Source organism: Pelecanus crispus, chromosome 9 (assembly GCF_030463565.1).
Source record: "Pelecanus crispus isolate bPelCri1 chromosome 9, bPelCri1.pri, whole genome shotgun sequence".
Taxonomy (NCBI): domain Eukaryota; kingdom Metazoa; phylum Chordata; class Aves; order Pelecaniformes; family Pelecanidae; genus Pelecanus; species Pelecanus crispus.
In genome coordinates this window covers 12,445,620-12,472,122 of record NC_134651.1, presented here as the reverse complement: position 1 = coordinate 12,472,122, position 26,503 = coordinate 12,445,620, and the positions used below count along the sequence as shown (strand labels likewise).

The following is a 26,503-nucleotide window of genomic DNA, read 5'->3' as shown; positions in this document are numbered from 1 at the left end:
TATCAATACAGGCTGGGGGATGAAGGGATTGAGAGCAACTCTTTGGAGGAGGACTTGGGGGTACTGGTAGATGAAAAGCTGGACATGAGCCGGCAATGTGCGCTTGCAGCCCAGAAAGCCAACCATATCCTGGGCTGCATCAAAAGAAGCGTGGCCAGCAAGTCGAGGGAGGTGATTCTGCCTCTCTACTCTGCTCTGGTGAGACCTCACCTGGAGCACTGCATCCAGCTCTGGGGCCCTCAGCACAAGAAGGACATGGACCTGCTGGAGTGGGTCCAGAGGAGGGCCACAAAAATGATCCGAGGGCTGCAGTACCTCTCCTACGAGGCCAGGCTGAGAGAGTTGGGGTTGTTCAGCCTGGAGAAGAGAAGGCTCCAGGGAGACCTTATTGCAGCCTTTCAGTACTTAAAGAGGCCTATAGGAAGGATGGAGACAATCATTTTAGCAAGGCCTGTTGTGACAGGACAAGGAGTAATGGTTTTAAACTAAAGAAGAATAGATTTAGACTGGATATAAGGAAGAAATTTTTTACAATGAGGATGGTGAAGCCCTGGAACAGGTTGCCCAGAGAGGTAGTGGAGGCCCCATCCCTAGAAACATTCAAGGTCAGGTTGGATGGGGCTCTGAGCAACCTGATCTGGTTAAAGATGTCCCTGCTCAATGCAGGGGGGTTGGGCTAGATGACCTCTAAAGGTCCCTTCCAACCCAAAGCATTCTATGATTCTATGAATCCCAGTTTCAAAACAGGTGCACAGACTGTCCATATGGAAGTAATATTTTGTGCTTCCGAGTCTTTGATAAATCTCACGCTTATCTGTTATCATCCCTTCCTCAGCTAGTATTAAACACTTGGTCTGTGGCTCTTGCAAGTGAGCACTCCCCAGCATGTCACTTGTGTTGTGAAATGCACAGAATGCTGACATGCACTGCCTGCCATCTTCAGTATCTAAAGCATGCAGACTTGAAAGCAAACTGAAAGTCCTATTTTTATCCAGGTTGCTTTATTCTCAAGTGGAAAATGGAATCAAGGACCTAATTATTTTTAACCTGCTGCATCTGACAAGTTGATTTAAGTGCAAATGCTTTTAGTCTCACAAAGAAGTCTGTTTTATTTCCAGATACATTGTGTGATAAAGACCTAAACCATCTGATTATATGCAGACGTGTCTTCCAGAGCTTATAATTAGTAGGTTTTGAAGGCCCAAATATATTCAACTTTGGAGATCAGAAAGTTCAGCTTTTTGTCATAGTGGATGTTCCATACATGGTATTGAATGTGTGCCAAAGAATGAATGAGTCACCTTCAGGTGGAGAAACACAGCCTTCAAGATAGCTCAAATGGCAAAAGCAGTCTAAGTGAAAGCAGATACTGTTCTAGAAGTGGTTCTTAGAAATAGTGTTTTGTATAAAATCACTTGTTTTTAAAAGCCTCACCCTGACAGAAGTAACACTGAGAGGGGTCTGTGCTGGGAGACTCATGCACTCAGTTGCATTTGCTCATGTCCTCAGTTTAAGTATGGACAGGAGAGAGCTCTGTACAAGAGATTAACAGGTGATTCTGTCTGACTTCTGTAATCAGAAGATCACATAATTGAAAACTTCTCAGGATGGATGTCTGTTATCTCTCCTGTTCCAAAGAGTATCTAACAGCCTGCTTCACATACCGCTTCAGAGTGCTTTTAGAAAGCCCTTGCATTGCCACAGACCAAATTTATCTGTGCAGCCCGCGGCTGTACAAACTGCTATCTAAGGCTTACTCTGCTTAAATCTGAAGAGTGTGGTTGGTGAAGGCTGGCTGAGCCCACTAACAACTTGCTGCTGTTCAAATGGGTAGTCTTGGTCCCTCCTGCCACCTTTTGCTCTGTCTCATGTCCAGCTCCCTAGTGAGCTGATTCAGACACAAACTTACAGAAAACTGACCCAGATAACAACAAAAAAGGGAACAGTTCTCTGTTGAATTATCAAGGGGGAAAAGCTCACTGAGAGGTGAGACAAGGGCTGCAGCGAGCACAGGGAAAGGGGAGAGACTGGATAGCTGAAAGGAAATTGAGGAAGGAGATGGATCTTGTTTTGGCAGCAGTGAGTTTAGATGAGCTCAGTTGTCCTGTGTAATGTGTGCTGAGGACCTCGCATGATTAGAAATGAATTTGTCTAATAATTCTATGTATGTTTAAGTCATGGCTTGCAAAGTGGCAGAACTGTAAACGGAGATTAAAAAAATGCCTAAAGATATGATTTAGTCTGAGATGCCTGCAAATTGCACATGCTGGTCTCGGGTACGTCGAAACAGCATTTATTACAATAGACTCTCTTACAGCTTTTCATAATCAATGACTGCGTTGAAAGGAATGTTTATTGGTAGATCGTTGTGGATCATGTTCCTATTGTGCTTAGCTGGAAAGTTACTGAATTTGAAGAAGCAATAGAGCGTTTTGAAATGTTCTCAAAACCTAGATTTACTATATGGGTGCTCAGAGGCAACCGCACTTGATGTTGGTTTGAAATGAATGTTGTCATGTGATGCTAAATGTTACAGGTTCTAACAACAAAGTGTAAGGCCAAGAATTTGGGACCTGGATTGTTTTACCATCTCATTTAATAACCTCCAACATGTTGTTTGATAATCTCTGGTTCATTTGTTCCTTACGCAGAAAACAAAGGTAACGCCGATGTATTTTGTTGGGAAGAATAGCAAAGAAAGCGTATGAATAATTCATGTGTACTATTTAAGACATGTCAGTAGTTCTAATGTGCTGAATGCATCTGTTGCTTACAACAACTTCTGTTTATCTGTTGTCCTATTTCTGCAGGTAGATCTTGTTCCATCCATCACTTGTTTTTTGTGGTTTTTTTCTTCCTGATTGATGAAAATCCACAGAAATACGTATTTCTGCTTCATTTACCAGGAACAGGCAAAATACATTAAAAAGTATATTTGATAGCATCAATCTGATAACCTTCCATTAGAGTACTGAATCCTGGGATACTAAAAATAATTTAAAATTATTAATTATTTATTAAATTAACTAATTATTTTAAAAGTATTAACTTTGTGACTGTTTATTTCTTGTTTTTTTAGGAAGCAATTAATTTGCTTGAGCCAATGACAAATGATCCTGTGAACTATGTACGTCAAGGAGCTCTGATTGCATCTGCCCTTATCATGATCCAGCAGACTGAGATTACCTGCCCAAAGGTAATAGGGCATACCTTACATATCGGCTTGTTAGGTGGAAAAATGGTCTTGGATGCCAAATCTTTAGTGCTTGGCACTGCCCATGAGCATTGGCAAGAGAGTGTACGTGCCTTGTAAAGAGCCAGAGCTGAATGCACAGCAGGAGGCTCCTGCATGGACCAGAGCATTCGCTTTTGAAGGGGGAGCGATGCATGCTGGTTGAAACATGCCTGATAGGTGATGGCATTTTAACTCTAGGCATTACAAGGATAAATGCTCTTTCTTAAAAGGTCTAAAAGCATCTTGTAATGATATGAAAGCAACTGTCTTCCCCTAACATGCACTGAGGCCTGTATGCTCATGATTTATGCGAACACTGTTATTTAGTAAAGAAGTTGGTTTTGATGATAGTAAACTTAGTTTCAGGTGTGGTCAGCCTGACGGGCAGTCCTGTTATAACTATGTTTCTTTTGTAGCTAGTCTTATACTTTTCAGGTGAAACAGTTTCTGCTGCCAGAACTGGCTTAGTGGCTTTATAGCAGATAGATCTTTTTAATGGAGTTTTGCTTTCTGCTCAGAAGGCAAAAGGGATTGCATATGCTGTGTTTAGCTTTTAAAAATAGATTGCCCTGTGAATATATGACAGATGATGATATGCAAACATTTGTACAGACTAAAAGTGCACATTAATAGAAGCTCTGAGGTTCCACATTTCATCTGCTCTGGTGAGTGCTGAGGCAGAGCAGTAGCTGGTACTTTGCTACTCACCTGTCATATATGGGTTGCTTTTATTGATGTCATTTTAGAAATTGAACTGTGGTAAAAACAGCCACTTTTTTACTGCATTTGGATGGGGAGAAAGAAAAAAACCTCTTTGTCCAGTGGAAAATTTTACTTGGGAAAGTCAGTGAAGGAAATCTACAAGTACAGGTGTTTGGGTATTTCCAAGTCATGGAACATGAAGATCTGCTGGCAGACAGTTCGTTCCTTTGAATTATTTAAAAAAAAGAAGAAGAAAAAAAAACCCAAACAAACCCCACTTAGTTTTCACTGAGCAGAATCTGGGAGCACTGTTTATATTATCAGAATTGTAGTTCAACTGAGTAAGCCAGTGGAGAACACTAGAGTCCTGTTGGTTTCTCTCATCTTCCAAGATACAAAGTCTCTGTGATGTTTGAATTATCTTTCTATAGAAAGAAACCGCTTGTTTTTATTGTTTCTTCCTTGGTCAGGTGCTTGGAATGCCAGCCCTCAATATAAGAGTTCAGGTTTGATCATTCTGCGTTCCTCTAATCTTGGGCAAATTGTATAGCTCTCCTGTGCCTCAGTTTCCCACCTGAAAAAAATAAGGATGATACTTTCTTCTGTGAAAGGACATTATGAGAATAAATTCATTTTAGTTTGCAAAGCACCCTGATCCTCTTGGGATGGGAATTGCAGGCTGCTCTGAATCAGTCAGACATCTGAGACTGTTGTGGATTACTTGCTGAGTCTGTCTATTGGAGTTTCAGTCTTTTTGAGATGATAGGTGAGAGAGTCTGGGTGTCCCAAAGAAAAGTACATACAGGAAAACAGCTAGCAAAAATACAGATTATCTGAGGTGTGTAATAAGTCAGATCTCTTTCTCTAAAGAGGCCTGGTAACCTTGACTTCAGAGGTACGTGTAATACCTAGGCTTGTTAAATGGGTGATTAAAATAGTTGGCTAGCAAATACAGGTTGAGATGTATAGTCTGGGGTTCAGTGGCTTGTTAAAAATGGGGAGAGGAACTGAAAAAGCTTTATGCCAGAGCCTTGTTTGAGCCAAAATTTGTGTGGTGTTACATAATATAGATACAGAAGCCAATTCATTACACAGTCATAGAAGCACTGCAGATATTAAAAAGCAAACAAACAACAACAAAAAAAAAAAAACCAAAAGAACTAAGGATTATAAACTAATAAATAATCCCTGAAATATTCTGCTAATTTAGGAACTCAACACAGAATATATAAATTTTACTTGTTTTGAACACCCCAAAAGTTAGTTATAACCATCCTAGTTTCTTGCTGAAAAGTAAAAGGAATATTTTGAGGAATATGCTGCCAATTAAATTATTTATTATCCATGGGGAAGCTTTCTTTGGAGCTCTCTGCCAGTCTGAAGAAAAATTATTTTACTCTGATGTGAAAGGGTGGAGTTCAGAAAACTAGCCATTTTTGGATTACAGTGACATATTCTGATCTGATTAGATTCCTAAGTGGCACGCGGGTGCACTGTGTGCCAAAGTGTCTAACTTGATGTATGTGAGTATTTCCATTGCTGGCTAAACAGCTAGTAGGAGGAGCATGACGTATTTCATATCCTACAAGCTGTACATGTGGTCTTGATGGGGTTACAGAGAAGCTAAATTTTACATATCATCATCTCACTGCTGCTAAATACTTCATGATGCTTTGCATGTGAGAGATGGTGATTATAATAAAGATTGTGACCTATAGTCTGGCCAGCTTCCTGTCATTACTTTTCCAGTTTTGTCTGTTCTAGGTTTGGTGGTGTGTTTTTGGGGTTTTTTTTTTGGTTTTTTGTAAACTTCTTGTTTGTGAGCTTTGGGTTAGAAGGACTTTAAATTCTCTGGTGATAATTTGCAATGAAGATGGTAGCAAACAATCTTCCTTCAATAGATTTAGATTTTTCAGGAATAAAATAACTTCAGAGTTTTGAGAGCTGAGCATTGCAATGCTGAAATGCCAGCAATAAACAGAGATTTAAGAACCAAAGTATTTCGGTTTAAAAGAAACCATTTTTGTTGTGAGAGTATGTAGATGTATGCCTTTGAATCACCTTTGCTGTCCTCTTTCCTTTGTATTCATCTTGCTCTTTGTTGTGCTCGTTCTTTATTTAAACAAATAATTTAAATAGTTTAAATTTAAATAAAGAGTTTAAATAAAGAATTGCCATTATATGAAGGTCCCTTGAACTTGCAAGTTACTTAAGTGCCAAAAAGGATAGGAAATCTTATGTAAAGCTGATTTGGCCTCTTTGGAGTTGAAACACAATTCTTCCATGTGCAGCCAGCATGATTTTTCCTGACCTCTGTTATACATTTAAGAACCATATTAGTGCAGGATATAGAACAATAACAAGTTTATTTTGTGAAATAGAATCCTAAATTATAGATGTGATGAGATCATTGTAACAGAAATCAATGACAACTTCATTATGTATTTGTGACCTGTAGGGCTATTAAGACAGTAATTCTGGAGACAAACTACATGTCTAACATCTTGAATTGATTTTACTTTTTCCTGGTTTTGTGTTAGGATAGTCATCTTGGCAAAATGAGAAGATAATAAGCAAGGTCAAGGCTTTTTCTCCATCCTCCTTCAATCATCTTGGCCTATTATCTTTAAAATGTTGTGAAGAAACCAGGACCAGATTGCTCTTCCTGCCGCTGCCCTCCACCCTCCCTCCCCCCCCCCCCCCCCCCCATTAGGATGAAATGCTAGGTCTTGCTAGGATGCAAGAATGACATTTTTTATATTCTGGTAGCACCTTCACATTCCTTCATCTCTCTTTCAAAAGAGCAACTGTATGCAGAATAACTTTAACTTCTGCTGAAGAAGATGGATAGAACATGCAAACAGTTTAAAACCTGTTTTATTAAAAACAGATTCCTAAATACTCTTTTTCTTAAGAACTTGCATTTGCAAAAAGTATCATGCACATCACCTGCCACTGTTTGCCTTAGTTAACTGTTTATTAAGTCTTATTCTTAACACTGTCATGGGCTTAATGTGCATGAATGTTGACTGGTGGAGGGAGAAGTGGTAAACAACCTGATAAATGACAGCCGCTCGGGTTTGTGGTAGGAAATGGTGCTGTATCATTCTCATGTCTTAAAGCCTGTGTTGTTTCCTCAGTGTTTCCAAGGTTGTACGTTTGGCTTCATTTGAAATCAGTGGCATGTCATTTTGGCCAGCACTAATTATCAGAATGGGGTGTGTATGTATTGTTCGTAAAGATGAAATGAGTCACTGCCTACATTTTAGTGTTCCTTCTGGAAGTCGCCCAGATAAATTTCTTGATAGCATTTCCAAATGCTGTAAAATTTTTGAAGTGCTTGAAGATTTCAAGGGAGGAACAGATCTTGTGGGTTTCATAGCATATTAAATAAACCTATTCAGTAGTTTGGGACGTGCTTGTTGCTGTGGTTTGAAAGAAAAATAGTAGCAGATTAAAGGGCTCTACTAGACAAACTCTGGTGGATTTTGCTTCAACAGCTTAAGAAATTACTGTCTGTTGACATCTTGCTCCATTCTGTAGGGTATGAGTGCCTCAACAGCAAAGGCAGAACAGAGCTTTTGTCTGTACCGCTCTTGCTTTCTCCAAAGAGATGGAGCAATAGCTCCATGTGAGGATGATACCTTCCCAAACTGCGACAGCTAGAGCTGCCAAAGGAGTCTTTCCCCAGCAGCAAAGAATGTTTTCATCTGGGACCTGATCCAGTCAAAAACCCCATTCCTCTAAAGCATTTGCTTTATAGGAATAGCCTGAATAAGCATGCAGGCCTACCATGCATTCAGGTGTTGAGGCAGTCCTTCAGTCTGGGTTTGCCTGATCCCTGAGGCCAGGAGGAGTAGTCTCCCACCATTTCATAGAACAATTTTGCTTCCACTGATGTTAAAGTAAAACTTTGGAAAGGGCACGCTTGCTCAATAAATTTTACAGGGTTGGCAGTGGTCCATGGCTCACGATGCGCAGGTATACAGAATTTATCTGAAAGCAGAACGCTTCTGATAAGGCACTACAAATTTTGCATTTTTATAAGTAAAGGGTATAAAGACTATTTCTTATTGTAGCTATTCAGTGCTTGTTCATTGAATGCCTGCTCTCGGATGATTCCCTGCTGTAACCTGTCTGTGTCACCTGGAGAGGTGGCAATTGATCCACTCAGGTTTAGCAGCCAGGTTTCTGTCCCTTGCAGTTGTGTCCCGGTTAGCTCACTGCCCTGCACAGTGTCCTGGTGCCACAGCTGGTGGGTTCCTAGTGGGCTTTTGCCTGGGTGTTCTGCTCATCTGCTCTGGACTAAGGTCCATGTGAGTAGGAGCTGTGGAAGGCGTATTAGGGAAAGGGTGCTCACACGTAGCACGCCACGAGCAGGGGAGGTGGATGGCTTCCCCTGCTAGCCCTGCCTCGCCTTTCTCTGTGAGGCGTTTCTGCCCTCTGTTCGAGGTGCTGCTCCATCAGACTTCGGATGCCAGCGTGAACATTAGCAGTTCTGCTGAATGTCTTCTCGCTTCACCCAGGGTTTTGTTCTCTGAAGATTTGATTACAGTGTAAATTCCAGGTAACAGTCCACTGAATGAGCTTTGTAACATCTGTCTGTTTTTATAAATATTCCAAACCCAGAAGCTGAACCCAGAGTCACGGGAATGATGTGCTCTAAACAGAGGCACTGGAATCCTACTGCTCAGCTCAACCAGAGGAATAGTTTTACGTGTTGCTTCTGTATGTCTGTCCCAAATAATATCTGAAGGCTTTGGTTCACCTGGTCTGCGTGTGGTTGCCCTTGGTACTGCATGAGGCCCTGTTCCAGGTTGCAAATGCAAACTAAGGTATTTTTCCAATGTACAAGAGGTCAGGCATAAGAAACAAACTATTTATATTAAACATGTAAATGTGTAAGTTTTATAAATAAAAATTGGGAGAGCATGAAAAAGCATAAATGGAATGAAGCAAGAGCAGAGTTTGGTCAGTATATCCAGAATAAACCCTATATTGCATGTGCATTATCTCCCTGCCACACATCTGTCTGTGTGGCTGCCCTGAAAATGTACATTGCTTCTTTTTCTTAGCTTTAATAAATGCAAGGAAATTTAAGTCATCTCCTTTTGGAGACAGGGACTAAAAAGTTTTTAATGCAAAGGGGAATTGGTGAATAGAGAACTAATATTAGCACACAAATTGTTGGACTGACTTACACTGAAAAATAGAAAGCTTCTCTTTCTCCCCTGTCAGTTTTAATAAATGCCTCCTGCTGTACCAGGGAAGTGTTGCTTTGTTCAGCTTCACTGCTCCTTTTTAAAAGTGGCTGGCTGCTCTGGTGCTTCACGGTTGTGAGAATGTCCATTTGTGTGAAACAAAGTAATTTTAATACAGTCGTGTTTAGCAGGTCATGATTTATTTGTATGGATGTTAGTGTCTTTTGCTGTCACAGACTGGTTTAAAGCTCATCAGGTTATATGCCATCAGTGCTGAAGGAGTTGAGGTGACAAGTAGTACAGCTGGGTTAGTGGCTGAAAGAGCGAAGTCAGGAAAGGTGTCGGCCAGAGAGCGTCTGTTCCTTTAGGGCCCCTGTGTTTTAAGCGGTGTGACGAGTTAACATGCATTGAGAACTATTTTGCAGAAAACACGCGGTCTTAATCTGAAGTGTTCACTAAGTGCGTAGGGCTGCCAAGCAGTGTTGCGGTTCTTAGGTGTAATGCCTCGTGGGTTGGAGAGGCAGCCTCTGTCTTCTTTCCATCCCAGACACTGGACATAATCTCTCAAAGGTAGAGTCTCAACTTCTTACTGCCTCTGGTCAAAAATTCACACGTGAAATGTGGTGAAATTTATTGCTAGCATTACCTTGGCTGCAGGATTACCTCATGGCTCTGATGCGCTTTTACTGGGGAATCTGATCTCGTGCTTTGCTGAGAAACCCCTGCAGTTTGATTTATCCCCTCAGTCAGCTTTTCATTCTGCTTTGATCTTTTTTTTTTTTTTTAACCTTGATGAATCCCAGTTCAACAAAACGTTATTCCCAGCAGAGTTCTCATGTCACTAACTCAGTTGTATGAATAGTTGTTTTTTCATGAGCGTGAAACTCTTTCTGTAAGCTCCTTGAGATTCCCCACTGCACCCCAAGACAGGCCACATGTGCGAGGAGTGATGCCTGAAGGCTGCTCCTGGTGCTCGGCGCTGCCCACCCTTAGCACAGCTCTGGAGCTTGTGGTGTCCTGCATGGACAGGGTACCGGCTGGTCGCTGGGTGCTGTTATCAGCCAGAAGAACCTCCTGAGTGTCGCAGTCAGTGTTCAAGCCTCCTTCACTGGTACAATTAGGTACTGGGAGCACCAGAGGCTGTGCAAGAGTACGTTCCTAGTGGTGGTGTTGAAGCTTGGCCTCTTTGCCTGCAGCAGACACTAAGTGTGTTTCACACCTGAAAGGTAGGACCTTTCTTCAGGTGCTTGTCACTGAGCAAGTATCAGTGGTGTCCCTGGAGAGGCACATGCTCTTTGGATGTGGAAAGTGGCTAGGGGGTTGGCTGGTATTAGGGTTTTATACTTGGAAACTTTAACTGCGTTTGCAGTACTAGGAACTGCTCTGTGTCTCTGGTGGCTGTGTCTGACCCTACTGCCTTGGGCTAGAAGTTTGTCCTCTCATCCGTGTCTGCAGATGTAGGCAGAGGGCTTGGAATACCAGCAACAAAGTGGACCAGTAGTGGGGAGAAGCTTGTTCAAGACATCTTGGAAGGAGCCTTTTTGAAAAGACCTCCTTTGGTTTTGAGCATGTCAAGTGAAGGCTTAGTACGAAAACAGAAAAAATGAAAACAAAATGTCACGTAGATATCTGGATTAAAATTAATTTAGGGAAGAGGTATAAAAGATTCTTCCAGACATGCTGTGGATGGGAGGCAGCTTCCCAGGTTTTGACTGGGTTGCAGATTTGGGTTTCCTGGTCTGCTTTTTCAGCTATAAAAATTACTTTAGCTGTATTGTTGCTCCACTGTATATATTAAAGACATAAGTTACTAATCTGTGATAAAGCCTTAGATATTGCTAGATGTGATACTGTTCTGTCTCTTCAACACTTCGTGAACCAATGAAAGATGAGGCTGTTCGAACCAATGATGATAATATCAGCAAAGGTTTAGCAATTCCCCTTACTAATGTGCGCTTAAGATACTGTGGTGAACATACCATGGCATAAACTGTTCTTTACTATGTATTTTCATTAATGATTTTCACTTAAAAGGTAGGAGTACAGTAGCAAAATTTGCTGATGATGCACCACAGGGGGGATTATCAATACGGCAAAAACTTTGTACAGGAAAAACAGAATAGGTTTGATGTTTTCAGCAGTAGGAATTGGAGGAAATTTATAATAAAGTGCAGTGTCACACACCTAGGAACGTATAGTACTTCTTGCTACAAACTCATCAGTTGGCCTTTTATTCCAGTGACACTCCAGAGATTCTCAGGCTATTCCTATAAGGCCTGCAAAATGTGGCTTGGAAATGCATGTCCATCCTGACTATTCTAAAATTGTTATATGGGTATCTTCAAGTGGGGAAAACATCTGTGATTAATTGTTAGTGGGATGACTTTTAACACCAGTGACTAAAGCTGTTGAAAAGACAAATGTCGTCCTAGGATGCAGAAATTCAGGATTGCTTCCATTAAAGACAGGCTATTTGACTTGTGCAGTCAGTTTTATAATCTCTCTCTCTCTCTTTTTTTTTTTTTTTTTTTTCCAGGTCAGCCAGTTCAGACAGCTCTATTCCAAAGTGATCAACGATAAGCATGATGATGTTATGGCAAAGTTTGGAGCAATCCTGGCACAAGGCATTTTGGATGCAGGTAATTCCCCAAACATTTAAAGCAGTCAAAATTTCTTAAACTTGTTTGGCTATAATAACTGTAATAGCAAATTTCATTTGGGAGATGAGGTGCTGGCTTTATGCCTGTCATGTAATAGTAGCAAGAAATCTCAAATTTCAAGTCATTTTAGCTAATTAAAGAAACAAACCCTATTTTGTAGTTTCAGCTTGCATCAGCATGCTTCTGTTAGGAGGGACTCAACCCAGCCATTGGGGCAGAGTTCATGTCCAGAAGTCTGGACAAATATGATCTTTTTGCTCTAAGTCTGTTTTGTCACCCTGAATGTTGATTTATAGTCTGATAGGTCGCTGCTTATTTTTCTAAGTAAGCACCTCTTCCAGAAGTTTGGAAACCTTGTGGTATCCAGTCCTCATTTTGCTTTTTCTGTTAAAAGTTGACATAACCAGTTTAAAAAAAATATATATATATAAAATATGTTTTTAGTAACTAGGTTTTGCCTCTTTGCTGATTATTGAGAGAGGCATTGCACAAATAGGGAAACATAGTTAACTGCATCAGTGTTACTTCAGAAGACCCAGTTAGTTTCACAGACCACCTTTTTCTAGCAGAGGAAACATCATTTCATGGGTGTTAATGACTAAATGTTGAGCCAGGGATAGAATTCTCTGAAGGCATTAGCATTTCACAAGGGCTGAATTGCAGGGCCTATTAAGGAAGGCTTCTGTAAGCAAAGAGAACAGACAATATTTTGTTTTGAATTTTTCCTTCTGCTGGAGTTAAGACTTGTACAGTGTTGTGTATGTCAACAGCACGCCCTTTCCAAGTTTCCAAACATAGTTTCTCCCATCTGGTCTCATGTGCCATAGCCTTTTCTTGCCATGCACCTCCTTATTCCTGTGGTAGGTAGAAACAACCTGGTTTTCCCTGTACTCTGGGATTAAGGTTAGTCCTGAAGTCACATAAGCAAAGGAGTCTCATATGTTTGTCTCTGTGGCATGGCTTAAGCACAGCACCATGCACTGTGGTTATACAGTGTCTTTATGAAATTGCTTGGTGGTGGGGGGAGAAAAACTTAGGGCTGCCTGCACCTATCTGCATGGAAGCATGCTTAAAAAGCTCTCTTCCTGGTGGGCATGCTGCACTTGGGCTGCTCTGTGCTCTATGACTAGGGCTACTCAGAGAAGAAAGTAACAGGAACCACCTTCTTTATCTTTCTTGCCTCCCAGGTACCCCTCCTGGAGCTCAGACTGAGCAATATTCTTGGCACAAGACTGTTAGAATAATTTTGGTCATTCCCATACTCATACTGTGTTGCTGGGAAGCTAGAGCCCGGCTGGCTCAGAGATTTTTTTCTCTCAGCAGTACAGACCTGCTTTAAATTCCAACCTTTAAGATTAAATCATAAAAATGCAGCTAAAACCTTATTTGCTTCCTGTATCACTCATGTATTGTATAATGACTTGGAAACCAGAAGCATCCAATTTATTAATAAACTACATGTGAATTTGTGCCAACTTTAACCTCTTTATTTCTTGCTGAGTGGCTGGGGGAAGGCTGTGAACTACCCTTTCTTAACCTATTGCCACTTTCATTAGAGTCTCTTAAAAGAATTTATTCTTTTATCTCTCCCATACAACTACAAGTGCTTATCTGAAACAATGAGCTATAGAATTTAATTATCACTGCCAGGAAGAAAAGGTTCTTTGTGTCATCTGCTGCCATTGGGGCAATTGAGTTTGGGTTTTTTTGTTGGGTTGGTGGGGTTTTTTTTTGTGGGGGAAGGAGAAAAGTATAATACCCTTCCAATGACAGGCTTTGATTAAAAGTGCAAGATTTCCAGTGCGTGACTAGGAAATGAAGCACCGGAGGTGGGTTTTTTGCTCTGACAATGAGGCAGTCATTAGACTGGTGGTTTCATGGAAGGAGCAGGGTACCTTGGGAGCACTGAAGTGGAAATGAAGAATTTGGTCATTGTCTAATTGTTAGGCTCCAGCAGCTACATTTTTACTTCTTCAATAAAATAAGAAAAATGTAGACACTCTAAATTTAAACTTAGGGAGTTTTTTTCCCCAAAAAACCTGAATTTTTATAATGCATGTACAAACATGCTCTCTTGTTCCAGGCTGATGACTCCCTTTCTGTTCTTTGCAAAATCAATATGTTTTATTTTCTGGAGTATGTATTTGTAAATGTGAGGTACAAATGGATATACTGATCTAATTAGATGTCAGAATTTTACCTGCTTGAAAATTATTTTGCCCTCTGGACTCTAGGTATCTTCTCTGGTTCTTAATGCCACATTTCTCAATCAGTGAGGGAAAAAAAGAGGAGTTGCAGTCACTACACAAGTATCTGCGTAGTATATCTGGAAAATACTTGATATTTAGGAAAGGTTTGGGTGGGGTCAGCAGTGCAGTGGGTTGGGGACAGAGTGTAGCATTGGGCAGTGCAGACTGAAGCCAAAGCAGCTGTTGACAGCCTGATGGTGAATGTACTGGTTTCTCCACAGTTTGGAGACATTTGCAATGAGTGAGGAAAAAGAAAGTGTCAGCCAAATTACAGAGGAAAGAGTTGCCTATCTCCTCATTGCTGTCTCTCCAAATATGCATCTCGTGTGATGTGTTATATTTTGGTTGTTAAAGACTTTACTACAAAAAATAAACTTTGCATAAGGTCTGTTCTCCCACAATTCAGCGCTACTGTTTCCCACCTTTCTCCTGCCTGTTTCTGTTCATGAGCTCAACATGTAACGTTGGGTCTAACTCTCTGGTAGTTAGGAGAAAAAGCCATTGTCCTGTGCTACTAGTTTTGTCCATTAGATTAGAGCTACCTCGTGTTTCATTGCCCATGCGAATCAGGTTGCTGGCACATGCCAAAATCAACTCTGCCAGGGTTTTGATGGCTCATCCTCTGAGGTTTTGACTTTTCTGTGCTGCTTCTAACAGTCCCGGTCATCTTCGTTCACTACATAGATGAAGCGGATTATAAGTCTTTGCTGATAGAGAAACAGTATGATATTGTTTGAAAATGGGATGCTGCCTAGGCCAGGGTTGGAAACTAATTTCCAAGGTCCACAAGGCATCTTTATCTAATGACTTAATTGTGCTGGTGTGTTGTTCGGGGCTATGCTGCCAGAGTGTTAGCAAATGCCACCATGACTATGTAAAGAGTGAGTTCATCGAACTATATAAATCATCAGCATCTGCTTGCTGCACTCCCCCTCTGTTAACTGACGTTAAACTTGAGCCAGCAAATCCTCATAGCCTTTAGAACAGCCACTTTAATTCCAGCAAACCTTGCCACAGTGGCAGTGTGAATTCTGGGAGATGGTCCTTATAGTACTACCCAAGGAGCCCTGAAAATTTTTCTTGTGTGTTTTTTGAAAAAATTTTTTTTTCAGGCACCATCTCACAGCTTTCATCCATCCAGCCAAAGATCTGGAATGTGTTCCCTTCCAGGCTGTCAAGGCTGCTACTTAATCATGAAGATAAATCAGAGTTGTGCAATATCATGTCTCCCCACCTTTCCTGCTCCTTGCAAAACCCTGGGAATGAGGGTGGGCTGTATGTGGGTGTAAAACAGCAGAAAGAAGTAGCGTGACAGCATCTTTTGAATATGAAATCTTTTACTCATCCAGGAAATTCCAGAGATTGGATAATATAATTCTAAAGGTTAAAATAAATTCTGAAAATTAAAGTCTGAAAGTTTGATAAAGTCTAGTTAAGCTGCTTGTGCAACATTCACTGGGCTGCTTGATCCAGAATATCTGCAGATCACTGACCTGGCCCTTATACAGTGATGCAGTGACGGAAAGTTCAAAGTAAAGATGGGGGAGAAGACCAGAAATTTGAGTGTGCAGTGTCTGACATGTTTAAGGCTAGCACAAGACCTCAGGCGGTCCCTCCTTAATGCTGTGGCAAATTCAAGTATAAGGGCGAGAGATTGGTATCGGAGAAAATAATGAAAAGCAGAGCAGACCTAGCAGTAGTAAAAGATGAGATGGTATCATTGCCTTTCTTCAAAGAGGTGGCTGGAATGAGTTCGCTAGTCAAACAGCGGGAGATCTATTGCTACCACAAAAGGAAAAGCAAGGGCATAGTGTGTTTGCAGAGTATGCTACAGGAGAGCATCAAAATCCTCCATCTTCCACTGCTTCTCCTGGGACTAACACTGACAGATACCTAAGGTGAGATTAGTGCTTCATTCAGGGCTTTCATTAGTTTTTGGCAGGAAAAATGAATTTTGCTTGTCTTTAAAACAGACAGCTCCATTGCTGCCTGGCCCTGTCGAGGTGGCTGTTTGTGCGAGGCAGAGGAATGCTACTCCTGTTTGGGATGTTCAGCTATAAAGCGCCCCGAGTTTGCAATGAGTGGGGGTTTGTATTTTGACAAAGTTAACCTCCCTGCACCTGGTCTTGTCAGCAGTAATGGACTTGCCTGGTGCCTTCTTCAACTCAATTCACTGTGTTCGTCAGAAGACTGAAGATCAGATGAACACTTTCTCACTCTGTCTGCAAGCCCAATCTTTCAGTTTGGTTTCTAGCTGGATGTTTTTGCACTACATCAATATATATGGGGTTGGTTTGGTCTCTGCTTTGCAAGTACAAAGCTAGGACTTGGTTGTCTGGCAGAGATGTAATTTTGCTGCAAAGGCTGCAGGAGCTTGTCTCTTTACTGCTTAGATTGATAACCTCTAGAAGCAACTTCTGAAGTTGCTGCTGTTTACATTTTTTTCTACTGAGATGGTGTAGGATAAAAACCTAGGCATATTTCTTCTGAATAACTGACAGTTCAGAGAGGCAGCCACAGGAAGAAAAATTTCTGTATGCACTGCTTTATATGTTTTCCTTTTGAGTCTTGTCTTGTGGATCATCTATATGCTATGTTTTAAAACCGCTTATGGCAAAGGTTTGCCTTTTTCTCCCTCTCCCTGCCTTCTGAATTGTACTTTTGTTTCACCTGCATCCTGGCAAAATGAGCGTGGAAAGGCTGTATTCACTGATTGTGTTTGAGTAATATCCAGCAGATAGAGCAGTTTGGTTGTTATGCTGCCTGTCTGTTTTGCTGTGTAAGCTGAGATCACAGTGAGGGAGGGAGGAAGGTGTATTGCAGAGGAGAAAGCTGACAGCATGGTGGCCTGGCTTGCGATGTGTAGCTCCCTTCACAGCAGCTGTTTTAGAGATGCACTGCTCAGGTGTCTGTGGAGTACCCAGGAATGCATTAAGTAACTTATTTCATTTATGATTCTTTACAGGGGGCCATAACGTAACTATTTCACTGCAGTCGAGGACAGGACATACTCACATGCCTTCCGTGGTGGGGGTTCTGGTCTTCACCCAGTTCTGGTTCTGGTTCCCCCTGTCACACTTCTTGTCGCTGGCTTTCACCCCAACCTGTGTCATTGGCCTTAACAAGGATCTTAAGGTACGTAATGAGCAGAGAGAAGAGGTGCTGATAGCTGCTTGGAAGACTCAAGTGATCTGGGAGGGGTGTGCATGGATTTGTTGGTTTTCTTTGCATGTCTCCAGCTTGTTTGCGCCAGAAAAGGTGCTAACTGGAAGAAGTCTGAAAAGCAGGCTTAATTGCTGAACTGATGGTGGGAATAGGGACAAGAAAAATGTAGAGAGCAGACTTTGGCCCCTTTACTTCAAAGCAGCTTAAAAAGAAAGGAACTCTAGTCAGTATATGTGGGCAGGGAGCACCCCATTATCACTCCAGAAGGTCAAGGTTATTAAAAAAAAAAAAAAAAAAAAGTGTGTCACTCCCCTGCCCTCCCATATAAATTATGTGATATTCTCCCCTGGGAAAGCTAGGGCTGGGAAAACAGGATTTGTTTGGATTCCCTGGGGAGTAAACACTAAACCAAGCAGTCATGGGTACTGTACTTTTCTTATGCATGTTCTTCCAGCTGATCAGCTGTGGCATGGCCCCTGCAAGCTGTGTACCATGCTGGGTCTCCTGTGCTGAAGATCGGAGCTAGTAACTTCCACCAAAAAGCTTCTGAATGTGGCAGCGCAGAGGTGTGCAGCCCCCTCCTGTCATTGCCACAGGCTTATTGGGCGATGCACAGAGCATGCATAGGGCTGGGCTGCTCTCAGAGTCCCTCTGTGGGACTGAGCCACCTTGCTGGATTGCAGCCCCTGGACCGAAACCTTAGGGCTCCAGGTTGCTCTTCCACACTTGTTTCGGGCTGAGTATCGAATCCATCTACACGCAGCGCAAAATTCTCGCTCTGTTTGGAGAGAGGTTTTGCATGAAAATACCTTCCCCCACCCCCCTGAATACTTGACAGGGGTTGCATTGCTGCTTGTCTCTACACCTCCCCGATGGCGATAGGCTCAGCACCTTTTTGGCTGCTTGGCTCTACTGCCATTTTGACTCCCTCTCCCCATCCCTTAGAGTTCCCAAAGAGCCCAAACGGCTGTAGGTGAGTTATGATGTATAACTTGGTTTGCATACTAAAGCCAGCTACAGGCTGGATGTATGTTATGGGCTGCACCACACCCACCTTGCTTCCTCAGAGCAGTCTCTGTTCTGTTGTTGCTCCATGATGTGTTGTAAAGGAAGAGAGTTGAGATGTTGCAGAAATGAATTCAGTTTAAGAATTTGGATTGGCTCTCAAAAGACACTTTCTGCCCTTGCTTAAGTAGCCGAGAGTAAGAGATTGATATTGGTAACCCACCCCCAAAGCGTACTGTCCTTTTGCAAGAGGTGAGTGTCAGGCAGTGCTTGGTTTGCCCTAGCATGCATTGACAGAGCAGATCTTCACTTAGATCTTAAACCAATTTTGTGTTAATATGAGCAGGCACAGCAACAACATCAAAACCACAAAAGCTTCGAAACAATGAAAACAAAGCATGGTGTGAATAGCGTGGAGCATATGGAGAAGGCTAGAAGAGCTTGCCAGAGTCCAATTATTGAATAATTAAATAACATTGTTCTAGTTGAACTGTTGCCACTGATAACAGTTTCTCAGCTTCCGGAAGGGGAGAAGGGGAAGCTCGTATTCTTTAGAGGATCTGTGTTTGTCTCTGCTGGAAGGAAAATGAAGCTAAAGTAATTATTCTGCTGTGGATTTTTCCCCTGCTTTTCTTGTCTCTGACAATTTTTTTAACTGTTTGCCTCAGATGCCAAAAGTCCAGTACAAGTCCAACTGTAAGCCGTCCACATTTGCCTACCCCCCACCTCTCGAGGTACCAAAGGAAAAGGAGAAAGAAAAGGTATTTGGGTAGCTTTCTGCATTGTAAAGACTAACCCCTTTTCGCTCCTAGTATAAACATTGACTTTGGTGGCACTAACAGGGAATCTAAAGAGCGAAAGAAGAATTTGGTTGTTATGCTGCCTGTCTGTTTTGCTGTGTAAGACTACTGCCTCTGAAAGAGAATTCTAGCTGTTTTTCCCTGCTGTGCCTGGGACTGTTGCTGATCATAGCATACAACTGCTGTGCTACTGAGTCACTGTAACCTCCCTTGCCTCCGGTGGTCAAGCAGAAGCATTGATTAATAAAACTGTTTTCTATGCCCTACTGATTTGTATGTGTTTATCATCTTTGTGCAGCAGCAAGCACAGTGGGGTCCTTGTTCATGACTTGGGCTTCAAAATGCTACTGCAGTACAAACATTGAGAATATTAGGTGGGATGCTTCTCAAATAGTCCCATATGGAAGGACACCTGGGCTCAGGGCAGTGGGCCCATGTGCTAGAATAATAGCTGTCAGGCCCATGGATTGCAAAAGGTAAGTGTGGAACTGAGAATATCTAGGTATTGAAAAGGAAGAGATGAGACCTGTGACAAGCAGGACAATAGTGGAAGTAATTTGTCTCCTGGCGTAAGATGGTAAAAGCTGTTGAGCAGACCACAGCCGCAGGCAGAGCAGCCCTTAGGGAGCAATTGCAGCAGTGGAGACCTCAGGCAAGTCATGCTGATGAACGACATTGTGTGAAAACTGTAAAACATTTTACTGTAACTGAATGGTGGGCAGGACAGATTTCCAAGCCACCAAGGAACCCAGAAATGAACTCTGAGGAGAAGCAAAGCTCACTGCTCATAGCTGCTTCCTCACCTTTGGAATAGGATGGGAACTGGACAAATCCTTTCTCTTTTAAACTTCGCTGGCCAAAGTTAAAATGTGCCAGGAGCCCACATTTAGCCTCGAAAGCCTCACCAGCAACATGACAAATGCACTTGCTCCCTGTCCCTCTCAGAAAGTTACTGCCTTACAAAGACAGTTACTGTGGATAGAGAGATGTGCTTGCTGGAAGGCAGACGTGCTGAATTCTTGTATTTGAGTGTTGTTTCTGCGTACTTTCTGGCTCAGGAGTATTAAAGCCTCCTAAGGGCTCCTTCACAGGGCATTTTGTGTATCCACTTCTTTAGACCAATGAGAAACACAGCTGTCTGATTAGGACAGTGGAATGGCTTTAAGTCATTCTAAAGAGTATCTATATGCATGTTTCTTTACCTTGGAGGCTCTGGCAGTGGGTTTTCCTGTAATAAGAGTTCCATTTGTTGCTCTGTTAAAAATAAATAAACATCTCATATAGAGACACAGACAGTAATGATTAATCTCTAAATTAGGAAGTTTGCTCTCCTTCTGCATGTGTGGCTGGACCTAGTCTGCATTCATAGTGGTTTTTTGTCCCATCTGTGCTATTTATTTGCTTTGATGGTGGTGTATTTGTCTCTTAAACAGAGCAGTGGGTAGGAAGTGGAATTGATCTTACTGACACCTGCACTGAGAACTGACCTAACATTGATTTCCCTTTGTTGCCCTGCCTGGGGAGCTGAAGCGCAGCGTACGGTGTTGCAGTCACGCTGAATGCCTCCTCTGTTGACATATCCAGGTTTCCACTGCTGTGCTGTCCATCACCGCAAAAGCCAAGAAGAAGGAAAAGGAGAAGGAGAAAGAGAAGAAGGAAGAGGAGAAGATGGAAGTGGTGGGTGCAAACATTGAAACTTAAATGTTGTCTTCCCCCCTTGTAAATGTGGAAGGTGTGTCATGAAAGCTGGCACCTGTGTTAGTTCTGAGCAAAGTATTAACACATTTCAGTTACTGCGTACACTGGTTAGCATCTTTACTCTGTGTATGTGTGTGCGCTGTTAAAAGCAAGAGGTGGTATTATTTATGAATCCATTATTTCTGAGAAATAACAATATTGAGGAAGATTTAAGTAACTGACTTCCTTAAAGGCAGAAGCTTGATTTGACAAATTGATATGCCTTTAACTGCGTGAACCTGCTGTGCATTATTTCATTGCCTGCTGTTTCTAGACCAAGGGAATTTTATCTTTTACCCATGTACTTTTCTTATTAATGTGGAAAAAGTCTTAGTAATTTCATGTCCTTGGTACCTCTCACCTTTTAAAAAGGACTCAATGTTGTAGCAGTTGCTTGGTGGTGTCTAATTCAGTGGAGAGCACTGAATAGTTTAAACTTTCTGGGTTTGCACGTGCTTAATCCCCCGTTCTCAAATGTTCACCTTTTTGGCAGCAATCTCTTACATGCTTTGCCCATCTATCAATACCACACGTTTATCCACACCCGGCTCAGAACCAGCTGAGCTTTGAGCACAGGATCTATGTGCTGCTCAGTAGTTATGGTGATTGCTTTGGTCCTCTATGATTTCTTTCAGCTCATAGACCTGACATTAGAAGTTGTCATTGTCATCTGTGAATAATGTATCATCCTGGGGCAAGCTGAGGGACAGAGAAATGGCTGGATAATGAATTCTTGGTGGTTGCTCTAATTTGGAAAACATATGGCAGCTAAAATTCTTGCTGTACCCTGACAAAGGACCCTTCCTTTTGTGCTCTGCTAACAGATGCAAATATGCCAAGAACAGCTAAGCTGAAAATGGGTTATACTGACAAGCTCAGTAGAAACCTGATTCCACTTTAACATTTATGTGAGAAAAGCAATGTGGTCACAGAATTTTTTGCGCCTCTAATTTTAACAAGAAACACACAAATGGTATGTGAAGGGAGTGTGGCGTAAGTAAGATCAAAGGTGTATGTATAAAATAACCTTCTGAGACCCACTTAAATGCGGCCATGTTGTAGGCACTGAACTTTATACAGTTGGCTCAGAAAAGGAATCATCTCATGTGTGCAAGGCAGAATCTCTGTTTTTTGTCTTTTTGCTTCTTTATCAATGTTTCCTTGTCATCAAACATTGTCTTTTCTTTGAATTATTCTTACAGCACTGTATACTGAGCAAAATGTGCTGAACAGATACAGGTTCTTCTAAAATTGCTAGGACTTACAGTTAAGTACAGGTGTTGAGAGGAAGCAGTATATTAGAAGGGATTCGCGTGTCGTGTCTGTGTGTGTGTACACTTCAGATGTCCGAGAAGTTTTCTTGGCTGAATCGAGCAGAAAAATGAGGATAGTAAAAAGGGAGCTTGCTGCCACCTGCTGTGTTTGTCAAGTGTTTTGCCATTGCCCTAATGTTGTAGAGGTATAATTGCTTTCCTGGTTTTCTTTTATGCCTGTTATATGACTAGTAATCCATAGCTTCCAAGAGACCTGCACAGCGACAAGCAATTGCTCTGCCAGAGGAAGTCCTGTCTGCCATTATAGGACACGCCATGCATTTGGTGGCGTTCCTGATCATTTCCTATCGGTTGTTTCCATCTTTTCTGCAATCTTTTTTTGCAATTCAGATGTTCCCGAGCAAGAGGGAAAACATGATGGATGTTCTTAAGTATGTAAAGGATGCTGTGGTTTTTTTCCTTCTGAGTATTTGCCTCCAGCTGCTGAGTCACTGCTGCTGGTAAAGGAGGGTTTAACTGCAATTCCCTAAGGAGTCACTGAGGCCAAGTCATTTTGGTTGAGCTGCTGTCAGTGATAGCTGTATAGCTGTGAAAATACAAGGGCAGCTTTTGGCAATTTTCATGTGCTTAGTAATGATATTAAAGAATCTTCAGCTGTGAACAAAAAGTGGTGAATTTACAGAGGAAGTGTTAGAAAGGGAAGCCAGAGGTAAACTGTTCCACTGCCACCTGTTGTTGAACTTACTGTCACCTGCAGTTGAGAGCGAGGCATTGCCATGGTGAGAGTACTTTCATCCACGCTGGCATTGCCTGTGCCAGCTGATAGATACGTGTTAGCTTGTTCCTCAGTAGGAGGATGGCTTCTCACCATGCTCTGGAATTGCTGCTGGTGTTAAGGGTAGCAGGTTTTGCCTTATTCTCCTGAATTGTGAAAGGGCTAGAGATGACTATTAAAATCATGTTGATGTTCTCCTCCCCTTCCGCAGGATGAGACTGAAAAGAAGGATGAAAAAGAAAAGAAAAAAGAGCCTGAACCCAACTTCCAGCTTCTGGACAACCCAGCCAGAGTCATGCCTGCTCAGCTCAAAGTTCTCACTATGACAGAGAGCTGCCGATATCAGCCTTTCAAACCAGTAAGTATCACCTTCCTAGTCCATGTGCTTGACAGAGCGTTCCCAGTGCTGGGCTTGTGCCTAAGGACCCAGAAGTTCTGTGTGCACAAGAGAATACCACTCAGAGCTGGTGCATCACTGTAATGTGCTATAGGGATTTGCAACTTCACTGTTGCCATATTTGCTTTTTAATGTCCTTCTCTCCAAATGATCACATGCAGTTCTAGTTGGGGGAAAGCCAGAGCAGCTGCAAACCTTTTCACCATGCTAATGCTGCTTTATTTTTCTTTCTTCTACATACGTCAAATGCTGTGACATAGAAACCAATCGGACATACTCTGTATTAATGACATTGCTGGGGTCATAAAGACTGAGCCATGATCTTTACAATGAGCTGAGAAGTTGTACAGGCTCGTTATCAAAGCAGTGAAATACATTAGGACATGTGCTGGAGCTTTATTATCCTGCAGCGGGATTTATACCTAAATGGAGGGGTTTTTTTTCATTAAACAGGTTTCCTATTCAGTTACATCTGATCTTAGCAAAGTGCCTTCATCTCCTGTTAACAGAGGTAGCACGTGATTGTCAGGTGGAGAATGAAAAAGATCTTTCAGCGTTAAGCCCAAGGGGTAACTAACTTTTCTGTGAGATGCTCAAATATATTGCAAAGCTAATAAGCTCGCTCCTGACCTCTAAATCGCCTGAGTCAAACTCTTCTGGCCTTTATTTTTGTTCAAGAACAACACCCTTGACTTCCCCCTTTTGCAGGATTATGCATGGGAAAATGGCGTACAGAGGTAGTAATAGTTTTTCCAGGAAAATAGTCATGTTTTTAATAAATGGATTTCCTGGAATCCCACCAGCACATTGGAATTCTCTCTGCATCATCCCTTTTTGAAACGTCTCCTTTAGCATAGCAGTGGAAGGATTTTTTTGTTTGTACCCTTTAAAGAGAGGAGGTGACCCAACTGGTATTTGGGTTGGGAAGATCTGCTGTGTAGTCCAGTAAGTGTCCACTTATGCAGCTGAAATGTGGACGTATGTAGCTGTTTCAGTTTCAAAAGAAGCCGAGTCCTTGGTGAGGGGAGTGCAGTTTCCTGCCTTAAACCCCCATAAATAGGTTTTGAAGAGAATAGAACAGTGCAGTTTTTTGCTGGGATTAGGGTGTATAACCAGGGAGGCTCTCAAAACAGAGCTGTTCTGGACCTTTGGTCTGCTTTGGGGAATGCCAGAGTGAAAGGCCTCTTTTGAAATGCTGTTTATAGCCTGGAATCCTGCTGTGGTCAGAGCCCTGATCCCAGCCAGGCGTGACACAGCACTGCCTCTTCGCACCTTGTGTTTCAGTCCTGGAGACGCACAGATTTGCTTCAGCCTGCCAGGATGTTTGGTTGTGATCTTTGTAATTAATTCCCCTTTGTTTTTACGAGGTTCTGCTAATAGGATTCCTCAGTCAGTGGAAGCTGGTGATCAGATTAGTCTGTTTCAGATAGCCTCCTGGGAGGTGGGTACACAGAGAGGCTTCACTAAGCTTTGTTGCCCTGAAAAGATGAGCCTTATAAAGCAATTATGGTTCAATTAGTTTTCATGTGGAAAGCCCCAGACTGTGACTGGGATAAAGCTGTGAAGCCATATGCCATTTTCTATCGAGTGAGACTTAGACAGTAGAAATACAAAAGGTAGCCTGGATAGGCTCTGTCTGTTCATCCCTTTATCAAGCAGGGGTCTGGGTGAGTGTCAGACACCTTGCTCTCTTCCTGCTGAGGTGTTTCATATGGCCTAGGATAAACACTGTGGTCACACACACTCCACCACGAGGCAGAGGCAAGCAGCTCTAATGGTCGCTGCACTTGTCTTGCAGCTTTCTATCGGAGGCATCATCATTCTGAAGGACACCAGTGAGGATATGGAGGAGCTGGTTGAACCTGTGGCAGCTCATGGTCCGAAGATCGAGGAAGAGGAGCAGGAACCTGAACCACCAGAGCCCTTCGAGTACATTGATGATTAAGACCTGAGGTACAGTGTAGTGTACAGAGTCACCTTTATTAATCCCAGTGAAGGAAAAGCCTCTTTGGATCAACTGAAGCAGTTACCAGCACCCAGCACTCTTGTTTTAGCTCTTTGACGGCTTCTGCACCAGATTCAGAAACATGCTCTGTCCTGATTTGAAGAGTTTGACAGCAATAAAAGAGAAGCCCATTCTTCCGGACCAGGCCTGGCCCAGTCATACTGGATCTGGTCTCTAATGTCACAGGCATGGCTGCTCTTGAGTAGATCCTCGCTGGGCAGAGTTAGAGCAGTGCATGGGGTCACAGGCAACAGCTGAGCTGGGAACAATCAGTTCACGAAAGATGGTCCCAGAGGGGCAAGTGGTTTAAGTAACAAAGCTGTCATCTACTTGACCTCAGTGTGGCAGGATTGGCTGAAAGAGAACTACTACTCTGCTTTCTGGGATTGTCTGGTCTTCCCAGCAGTTCTTAGTAGAATTTAAAGACACTCCAGTCATGGGCTCTATGGTGCTCTCTGAGCCTGACATAATGATACTTGCAGATCTGTTCCAGGCAATGAATGGTGCGGTTCTCAGGTTTCTTGGTTAAAGCTCCTGAACTGATGTGCAAGTTTCTCACTGAGAGGCCGAAACTAGTTGCTTTATTTCCAAATATGGGCTGGCATGTCCCAGTGCTCCCAAGAGCAAAGATTATGCACTTGAATTGGTGGATGGGCAGGAAAACAAACTCCTTGCTAAAAACTCTAAATGTTTCGTCACTGACAGGCTCGGGAGAGTGTGTAGGGCGAACCACAAGAAGCCTTAGTTAAAAACGTTTGCTTTTCTGGTTTCTCTCTCCTCTTCCTCCAGGATCATGTCCTCTAAAGAAGACACTATGCTTGATATCAGAAAGACAGACATGAAGACCTTCCTATCGAGATCTGCTGTTCAGTGCATGCAGCCCTAATCTGTGCTGAGCTAAAGCTGATAGTCTGTGTTTTATGGCTGAAGAACAGATATATGCTATTTAGTGTACTCTTTCACAAAACCTTGTTTTCAAATAAATATATTAAAAACTCCCGACAGAAAACTTGCTGCTTTAAAAAAAAGAAAAAAGGAAGCCTAACAACCTTCTTTTCCACTCACCCCAAACGTTAAAAACTAGACCCAAGTCGTGCATCTTCCTCCAGCAAAGCTTGACTGACTCTGCTCCTCTGTAGAGTTGTTGGGATCTGTGCACATCTCCGCCTTCTCTAGCACTCGTTTGGGCTGAAGAAGGTCACCAGCTCCCATCTGGCCCAGCTGTAGCTCTGATGCTACAGAGAGGGTTGGTCTCTGCTTGCCGGCAGCTGTCCAGATGAGGTCTGCTTCCAAATTAC

General features: G+C 42.4%; 1 protein-coding gene across 1 annotated transcript in view; it reads left to right on the top strand.

Moving 5' to 3' along the window:
- The window catches only part of PSMD1 (proteasome 26S subunit, non-ATPase 1), a 75,085-nt gene extending 48,876 nt beyond the window's left edge, over positions 1 to 26,209 (top strand). Inside the window, exons 18-25 of the mRNA XM_075716346.1 lie at positions 3,080 to 3,196; positions 11,675 to 11,777; positions 17,013 to 17,182; positions 18,886 to 18,978; positions 20,602 to 20,694; positions 23,015 to 23,161; positions 24,999 to 25,153; positions 25,995 to 26,209. Of these exons, the coding sequence (XP_075572461.1) occupies positions 3,080 to 3,196; positions 11,675 to 11,777; positions 17,013 to 17,182; positions 18,886 to 18,978; positions 20,602 to 20,694; positions 23,015 to 23,161; positions 24,999 to 25,145 (870 nt within the window). The 3' untranslated portion in view covers positions 25,146 to 25,153; positions 25,995 to 26,209. The remainder of the gene's footprint in view (positions 1 to 3,079; positions 3,197 to 11,674; positions 11,778 to 17,012; positions 17,183 to 18,885; positions 18,979 to 20,601; positions 20,695 to 23,014; positions 23,162 to 24,998; positions 25,154 to 25,994) is intronic.
- Positions 26,210 to 26,503: the final 294 nt, after the last annotated feature.